Source organism: Crocuta crocuta, unplaced genomic scaffold (assembly GCF_008692635.1).
Source record: "Crocuta crocuta isolate KB4526 unplaced genomic scaffold, BGI_CrCroc_1.0 scaffold175, whole genome shotgun sequence".
Classification (NCBI taxonomy): Eukaryota; Metazoa; Chordata; class Mammalia; order Carnivora; family Hyaenidae; genus Crocuta; species Crocuta crocuta.
Genome location: NW_027530988.1, coordinates 1,957,614 through 1,967,436, shown reverse-complemented (window position 1 = coordinate 1,967,436; position 9,823 = coordinate 1,957,614). Strand labels below are relative to the sequence as shown.

Here is a 9,823-nt window from a genome sequence, read left to right as displayed (position 1 = left end):
CTGCCTGGGTAAACATCCAGAAAAATATTGTTAAGGCTGATGTTCAAGAGTTTACCACCTATGTTCTTTTGGGAGTTTTGTGGTTTCAGTTCTTACTTTGAGGTCTTTAATCCATTTGTTTATTTTTACGTATGGTATAAGAAAGTGGTCCAAATTCATTTTGCAAATAACTGTCCAGTTTTCCCAATACCATTTATTGAAGATACTATCTTTTCCCCATTGTATATTCTTGCCTCCTTTGTCCTAGATTGACTATATAAACATGGGTTTATTTCTGGGCTCTCTATTATGTACTATTGATCTATGTGTCTGTTTTTGTGCCAGTACCATATTGTTTTGATCACTATAGTTGAAATCCGATATTATGATACCTCCAGCTTTGTTGTTCTTTCTTAAGATTTCTTGGGCTATTCAGGGTCTCTTGAGGTTCCATACAAATTTTAGGATTATTTGTTCTAGTTCTGTGAAAAATGCCATTGATATTTCTATAGGAATTGAATTGACTCTGTAGATTACCTTGGGTAAAATAGACATTTTAAGCCATGCCTGGGTTGCTCAATTGGTTGGACATCTGACTTCGGCTCAGGTCATGATCATGCTGCTTGTGAGTTCGAGCCCTGTGTCAGGCTCTGTGACGGCACAGAGCCTGGAGCCTGCTTTGGATTTTGTGTCTCCCCTTCTCTCTGCCCCTCCCCTGCTCTCTCTCTCTTTCTCTCTCTCTCTCTCAAAAAAAAAAAAAGACATTTTAACAATATAAAATCTTCTGATCCATGAGCACAGTATATCTTTCTCTTTATTTGTGTCATATTTAATTTCTTTTATCAATGTCTTATGGTTTTCAAATTATAAATCTTTCTCCTCCTTGGTTAAATTCACCCCTAAGTACTGTATTTTTTTTAAGTGTTTATTTGTTTATTTTGAGAGAAAGAGAGGAGGAAAGGGGCAGAGAGAGAGGGAGAGAATTCCAATCAGACTCCATACTGTCAGTGCAGAGCCTGACATGGGGCTCAATTCACAAATGGTGAGATCATGACCACGCCAAAACCAAGAGTCTATGCTTAACCAACTGAGCCACCCAGGCACCCTGGTACTTTATTATTTTTTTTTTTGATGTAATTTTAAGTGGGATTGTCTTCTTAATTTCTCTTTCTGCTATTTCATTATTAGCGTATAAAATTTCTGTATATTGATTAGTCTATATTAGTGTATAAAAGTGTATATTAGTGTATAAAAGATTTCTATATGTTGATTTTGTGTCATGCAACTTTACTGAATTCATTTATTAGCTCTAATAGTTTTTTTGTTGGAGTCTTTAGGGCTTTCTATATTTAATACCATGTCATCTACAAATAGCGACAGTTTTACTTCTTCCTTATCAGTTTGGATGGTTTTTGTTTCTTTTTCTTGTCTGATTGCTGTGGGTAGGACTTTTCAATACTATGTTGAATAAAAGTGGTGAGAGTGGGCTTTATTGTCCTGTTTCTGATCTTATAGGTAAAGCTTTTAGATTTGCACTATTGGCTATGATGCTAGCTGAAACCTTGCCAAAAATGATCTTCTTTATATGAAGGTACATTTCCTCTATACCCAGCTGAATTACTAGGAAGGAGATTAAATCCTCAATCAAAAACTTCCCAACCAAAAAACCCCCCCAAAAAGTAGGACCAGATGAATTCTGGTGAATTCTACCAAACTTTTAAAGAAGAATTAATATCAGTCCTTTTCAAAAAAGTGAAAAAGGAAATACCAGCAAACTTATTTTACAAGGTCAGTATGATCCTGATTATCAAAGCCACTACAAGGACACTACAGGAAAATTACAGGCCAATATGCCTGATGAATGTATTTGTAAAAATCCTCAAAAAAAAGTTAGCAAACCAAAGGTGCCTGGGTGGCTCATTTGGTTAAGCGTCCGACTTAAGCTCAGGCCGTGGTCTCGTGGTTCGTGGGTTTGAGCCCTACATGGGATTCTGCAGTGACAGTGTGGAGGTTTCTTGCCATTCTCTCTCCCTCTCTCTCTGTCCCTGTCCCACTCTCTCTCTCAAAAAATATTAAGTAAACTTAAAAAGTTAGCAAACCCAACTTAGTAGTACATTAAAAGGCTCATACACCATGCTCAAATGGGATTTATTCTAGGGATCAAAAATGGTTTAACATCTGCAAATTTGTAAGTGTGATACACCACATTAAAAAACTAAAGTATAAAAGTTGTTTGATCATCTCAATAGATAGAGGGAAAAAAGCATTTGACAAAATTTAGCATCTTTTCATGATAAAAAAAATATGCATGCTTTTTATTTCTTCTTCTTAACTAATAGCATTGGCTAAGATCCTCCAGTTTAGTGTTGGATAAAAGTTGTAAAAGCCTTGTTCTTAATGTTAGGAAGAAAGTATTTAGTCTTTCACCACTTAGTAAAATGTTTACTGTAGGTTTTTCATAAACATCATTTATCAGACTGAGAAAATTCTCTTCTGGTTTGCTAGGAGGTTTACAAAAAATCATGTCTGAGTGTCAAATTTTATCAAAATTTTTTCTGTATATAATAAGATGATCATGTGGTTTCCCTCTTTTATTCTGTTAATATTGTAAATTATATGACTGATATTTGGATGTTGAGCCAATCTTATATTTGCAGGATAATCTTTACCTGGATAAAGATGTATTGTCTTTTTGATGTATTATTGGAAATAATCTGCCAAAGTTTTGCTAAGGGTTTTTTCATTTATATTCCTGAGGGCTACTTGTAATTTTCTTTTTTAAAAATATCGTTGTCTGATTTTGGTATCAAACCAAATTGGTTTTTTATTTGTTTTCTTTTGTTATTTTAGAGAGAGAAAGAGAGAGAGCATTAGCAGATGAGAGGGGCAGAGATAGAGATAGAGAAAATCCTAAGCAGGCTCCATACTCAATGCAGAGCCCAATGCAGGGCTGTAACCCACGACCCTGGGATCATGATCTGAGCCAAAGTCAAGAGTTGGATGCTCAACTGACTGAGCCACCCAAGCGTCCCCTCAAAATCAGTTTGATACCAAATGAGGTTAATGCTGACTTCATAGGTTAATTTGGGTATGTTTCTTCCTCTTCTGTTTTCTGCCAAAGTTTGTGTAGCATTGGTATTATAAATAGTAGAATTAACCAGGGAAGCCCTTTGGGCCTGAACTTTCCTATTTTTGAGGGGTAAGGAAGGTTTAAATTTCAAATGCAATTTCTTTAAAGACATAGGACTATTATCTATTTTATATTTGTCGGGCTTTAGTAGTTTGTGCCCTTTCATTTAAGCTGTCATGGAATTTTTCATAATGTTCACTCATTACCTTTTAATGTTTATAGAATCCATGGAGGTGTCTGCTCTCTTACTTATTATTCTCTTACTGGTAATGTGTCTTCTCTTTTTTCCTACATTCTCCTTGCTTCAAGTCCAGCATAGAGAGTTTCTCTTCCATCAGTTCCCCTAAATATCTCTGAATTGAGACTTATTTGGTCTCACTGGCCTAATTTTAGTAATGTAGCCATCGCTGAGCTGATAACCATGGCCATGCTCTGATTGATTGGGGATGAAGTCAGCATCCTCTTGGCTACATAGACTGAGAATGAGAAGGGGCTTTCCTGAAAAAAAGTCTGAGTCCTTTAACTTTAACGAACTATAGAAATGATCCCTGAAAGTATAGTCTTTCCTTTAACTTTAAGAATGAAGAATGGCTGCCAGGCAGGTAGAAGGTACATATGGCCATGCCATCATTTATGGCTTTTTATTCTGAAGAAGTCTAAAATTTTATATAACCAAATTTATAAATTTATCTTTTTTTTAATGTTTTATTTATTTCTAGGAGAGAGAGAGACAGCGTGAGCAGGGGAGGGTCAGAGAGAGAGGGAGTCACGGACTGAAACAGGCTCCAGGCTCTGAGCTGGCAGTCAGCACAGAGCCCGACGCGGGGCCCGAACCCACGAACCGCGAGATCATGACCTAAGCAGAAGTCGGACGCTTAACCGACTAAGCCACCCAGGCGCCCCTAAATTTATCTTTTTGTTTCTTTCAGGAAAAAACTCCCTACACATCTTTTTTTTTTTTTTCCCTTGACGTTAGCTTCATGCCCAGAGTGGAGACCAGTGTAAGGCTTGAACTCACGACCATGAGGTCAAGACCTGAGCTGAGATCAAGAGTTGGATGCTTAACTGACCGAGCCACCCAGGAGCCCCCTACACATCTTTAATAAGACAATTTTTACCTAAAGCTTTTTTTTTTAGTGTTTTCAAGGTTCATATTTATTTAATTCATTTTGAATTTAATGTAGTTTAAGATATAAGGTGAGGATCTAACATAGCTTTTTCTTCAAGATACTAGATGGTCCCTTAATTTACCTTCATTTATTCAACATACTCCTTCAGTAAAATATAACACCTGGTACTTAACATGGTACTTGTTCCATACCAAGCCCTGGGCTAAGCATCCTAGCATTCTAACATACATCAATGCGTTAATGTTTATAAGGGTTCTATGAAGTAGATACTAGTATTATCTATATATATTACTGAGATACAAAGAAGTATTCCTTACTGAAAATTCAATGGCTAATAGATACCTGGCATCTGAACCTAGGTGGTAGACTTCCGGTACCTTTTGTGGTAGGTTTCCAGTCTCTGTTCTCTCCTGCCCCTTAAAATGACTGATGTCCACAGCGTGCCTTATAGTTAATTGCTTCTCAGATAGTAGACTTTTGTAGTACCCGTGCCTATTTTTCTTCCCTCCAGTTGGCTTGTACAAAGAATCAGTTGTTTGTCGACAAACCGCAATCTGATAATTGGATTTGTTATTATAATTATGTATTTTAGCTAAATAAAGATAAAGCCATGAAATATGAGCATAAAAACAAAGTTATCTATGAAAACCAAGTTGATTCCTTTCAGTAGATCCCATAAAGCCAGAAAATGGAAAAGCTTGGTTGATTGGGATGTGGGAAAGAACTGTGAAGATTGGCAAACAAACAAAACGCAAAAACTCTACAATTCTGCTCTCAGTTTCCCAAGCATCTTTGAAATTTTTGTATTATTGAAACAAATCTTGAAAATTACAGGATACCTAATGAATGTGGTTTAAACAAGAAAGACTACAACAATTGACACACTCATTCTCATAAAAAAAGGATATTTATAGATTAGTGAATACATAATTATTTATAGCTTTAATTTCGGCTAAGTGCTTAGAATGTGTGTCACCTTTAAAAATTTTTTTAATGTTTATTTATTTTTGAGAGAGAGAGAGAAAAAGCACATGCCCACACATGAATGGGGGAAGGGTGGAGAGAAGGAGACAGGATTGGAAGTAGACTCCACGTTGACAGCAGAGAATCCTATTTGGGGCTCAAACTCACAGAACTGTGAGATTGTAACCTGAGCCAAAGTCAGACACCTAACTGCTTAACTGACTGAGCCACCCAGTCACCCCAAGTGTGTATCACTTTTAAATTGTTCTTCTGCTTTAACTTCCCCCTTGGCCTCAGATAACCCACCAAGTATTAGTCCTAATCTCTCTGAAAGGAACTTTTTTACCTGGATAGCCAATAGTCTTGGCATCATTTATTCTTTGAACTTCTTTTCTTTACTGATTAGAAAATGTACTTAATCATCTACTCGATCCTTATGTATACTGCATTATCTTTCCAGATTATCTATCCAGTTCCATGTTCTATTTGTTAGTTCTTGACTTAGTGTTTTAACATCTGATACTTTCTTTAGCTTAATATTTCTTGGATATTACACCTCATTAATATTTCCATATATGTCTCATTTCTGAAGTTTATTATCAATATATTCTTGTTGAGGGCCTTCTTATCAATTATGAAAGGTTCTAGTGAAGAATGTATTCTATCCTTCGTTTTAACTTAAAAAAGAGGCAAGAGTAACACACTCAGATACAGCATGCAATCAGAAGCATGAACACATACCAGCAGAACAGTGGTGTACTGAGTTTTCTGTACCCTCTGAGAAGATAGCATGACCTAATAATACATGTAAAAATCCACTGTAGATTAGAGCACATGCTAAAAATTGTCAGGAAGGAGATAGTTCATGGAGATCATGACAGAACTGCATTTGTAGAGGCTCAGGCAAGGAACAAACTTTCACCTGTCAGGCCCAGCTTATCTTTATGTGAGAAGCTTGTTCAATTGCTTGCTAAACACTTGCTTCACTTGTTTATTCCTCAGGGTGTAAATGAAGGGATTGAGCATCGGGGTCACCACAGTGTTGAGCAAGGCCACCACCTTGTTCCTGTCCTCCCCCTCATTTCCCTTGCCTGACCGGATGTACATGAAGATGCAGCTGCCGTAGAAGAGAGACACAACAATGATGTGGGAGGAGCAGGTTGAGAAGGCTTTCTGCCTCTCCTTGGCTGAGGGGATGCGCAGGATGGTGTGGAGGATGCGGCCATAGCAGGTGGCCGTCACGGACAGGGTGCCCAGCAAACTGAAGTTGGCCATGATAAAACCCAGAAGCTCTATCAGACTCGTGTCTGCACATATGAGTTCCAGGAGTGGAAAGTGGTCACAGAAGAAATGATTAATGACATTGGGGCCACAAAATGGCTGCTGAAAAGTGATGGAACTTGGAAAGACAATGAGAAGGAATCCTGCCATCCATGAGCAAAGAACCAGCTGCACACAGACCCTTTGGCTCATGATGGTGGCATAACGCAAGGGGTTACATATGGCCACATACCTGTCGAAGGACATCACTGCCAGTAGGAAGAACTCTGTGGTGCCCAGGAAGAAATAGAGGAAACTTTGTAGGAAACAGCCCGGGAGAGAGATGGTCTTGTATCCAGTCAGGATGTTGGTCAGCATCTTGGGGAAGATGACCGAGGTGAACCAGATCTCCAGGACAGCAAAGTTGCGGAGGAAGTAGTACATGGGGGTGTGGAGGCGCCTGTCCACGAGGGTGATTCCCACGATGAGGACATTCCCCAGCAGAGTGAGGAGGTAGGTCAGGAGCAGCCCCAGGAAGATGAGCATCTGCAGCTCACAGGCATCTGAGAGCCCCAGCAGGACAAACTCGGTGACCGTGGTGTGGTTCCTCATGGCTCTTCTGACTCCTGCTGGGGGTGGCCAATCAGAGGTGTGCAGCATCAGGAGGTGTGATGTTCTGGGGACTCGAGGACAGAACTGAAAGGAAAGAAGGATTCAGAGCTGAAGAAGTCCTTTAATTCTTTGACCTATGAGTCCTTTTCTCTCCTCAGGCTGATTGTCTAGATCTCATTAAGTTAGCATCAAGTCACACATATTTTGACCTAACTTAAATAAATTTTCTGAGAGTCTTTGGGAAAAGTTCTCCCATTTCTCTGTTTCTATTAGGAAACTCTGTATTAAACTCCTTTAATTCTTTTCTCATATTCATCCAACTGCTACAAGCAGTCCCTTAAGTGCATTAAAATATATCCCACTGCAAATCCCGTATCCAAATGGATCACAGACCTTGATAGAAAGCATTGACGGAATACTTACCCCATAGCTTGTTACAGAAGGCAGTTAAGTTAGAAATGGTGGTTGCAGAATGCTATTAAAAGACTTCTATTACATTCGTTGTTTTGGAATGTTGGAAGAATGAAGAGCTTCTGAATTTTAAAGAATTTTAAATAAAAAATTCTTCCTTGGTTATTATGTTGTATTATAAAGCATGACCTCATTAAAAATTTAAACTCAGTACCTAATAAAGCCTGAACGTGGCAATATTTCATTTAGATATATATTGTGCCCTTACATATTTATAATTTCACAATATTTTTGTTTATACTGAGCATTTTACCTGATATTAATAAAGTATATAAAAACGAGAAAAAAAAAAAAAAGAAATGGTGGTTGCCCCTGAGCTCCATCATTCACCAACAAGTCTGGGACTGTTATCTACCTAACCAAAACTATTTCCTTGGTGGGAACAATAAAAGCACATTTGTAAAACGTTCTCCCAGAACTTAAATAATGCATATTCAACACTTAGCACAAGGCTAGCCACAGAGCAAGCAATCACATAATGTTAGCTATTTTAATTTCCCCGTTTGTGACTGATACTCTAGTAGGATAATCAGAGAAAATTGGAGAAAAAATACCATGACTTGGGGCAATATGTATTTAAACAAAATGTTTAAAAATTACAAAGATATTATCAGCTCTTTACGGAGAGTTTAGGAAACATAGAAAGCTATAGAAAATGGAGTAAGAAGTTTCCCATGTAGCCATTTTTATTCAGATTTTGATTTATTTCTATTGTATTTTCTCCATTCTTACCTAGTGTTTATTGCTTTGCATACCATGCTCATGGATTACGTATTTTGTACTTCTTTCCTTCTGACATATTACTATGGGAGATTTTTGTCATGTTAGTGTAAACATTTTGTTAATCTATTATTCGGCTACTTGTAAGAGGGAGGCATGTTATATGAAATTGATACATAATGAGGGAGAGAGCATATATTTGTAAATGAGGCATCATGCTTAATTCTTTGGGATAATATCCTAATAATGATAATAAAGAATCACAACAATGGTGATATTCAAAATTGTTCGTCATTTTCAAATTTAGGGAATACATCTTTGTTTTAAATGATTGTCACTTCTATGTTTTTACATTGCTTAATATTGTCCTTAGAGATCTGGATACAGAATTAGGCAAGCTTGTCATAGGTTGTTCTTTAGAGAAACGACAGGTTAAGGCAAGCTTCTGTAGGGAAGAGGTGACTCCATCCAGACCAGAGCAGAACCTAATGTGATCAGATTGCACCAGAAAAGCGATAACATACTACATTATAGTAAAGTGACATATGTATTTTCATGGAGAAGGACTGGGTGAGAACATGGAAAAAGGAACATGATTGCCAATAAGGATGGGAGGATCATGGGTGATTTTTCTTTCCTTTTTAATTATTGTAATGTTTGCTTATGAAATAAGTTCAAACACACAAGAGAAGCAAGAATAGTGAGCAAATTTGTGTTAAGAGTTGGGCAGAACGTTTCAGGAGAGACAAAGGAGAAGCGAATGGCTGACCATGAAAACGGTGAGCAAAAGCTTTAGAGATTCTGGGACTCATAAGCTGGACCTGGGTCAGGATAGTGAGAATGATGAAAAAAAAATCAAAGAAGTCAGCTGGGCGGGAGTCTGCCTGTGGCACCTGCAAGCACATGACAGATTTCTGGGCAGAGTATCCAGAGCAATCAGATTCCCCTTCCCCCATTCCAAACATTGCACCCATGCACGTTACCTCACTAGCTACCAGGTGAGGTGCTCTATTGTCTTCAAGGCAGTTGTGATGGGGGAGACTCCCGGTTTTCACAGGAAGCTCCTGGCTCTGCAATGTTGCCCAAGGACTATGCTTCTTGGGGGATCTACCAGGGATTCAAAATGAAGGAAGCTCCAGGGCTGTAACGTGGTCTGAAGGTCATGGACATAGGTGGGCCCTGTTCTCTTTGTACCACATGTGTCACAAACCTCCATGTTTTCCAACAACCAGTCTTCCTTAAGAAATGCTCCGTGACTCTTTTGTCACTAACATCCCCAGATAGCTCATCTCTGGGCATTGCCCAGGACTTCTGGGGTCACCAGGTTTTCAGGAAGTTTCTGTTGCTTCTGTCCCATCACAGCATCCCTGCTGGATCACTTTCCTGGGGAAATGGATGTAGAAACATAATTAATCATTCACTCATCCCTCGTAAACTAAGGCAGACACAGACATCAAATGATGAGATTCATATGACCCACCTTCAGTTGGGCTTACGAGGCTTCTAGGCAGAATGGTACATGCCTTTCCAGGGGCACGGTGCCTGTAGAGGATTCTGT

The 9,823-nt window shown here is 38.5% G+C and overlaps 1 protein-coding gene across 1 annotated transcript; it reads right to left on the bottom strand.

The window, feature by feature from the left end:
• Positions 1-6,144: 6,144 nt before the first annotated feature.
• LOC144236789 (olfactory receptor 6E1-like) lies at positions 6,145-7,140 on the bottom strand. The gene has a single exon (XM_077770500.1). It carries the CDS (start codon positions 7,120-7,122, stop codon positions 6,145-6,147), a length of 978 nt encoding a protein of 325 aa, XP_077626626.1. The 5' UTR covers positions 7,123-7,140.
• Between the last annotated feature and the right edge of the window lie 2,683 nt (positions 7,141-9,823).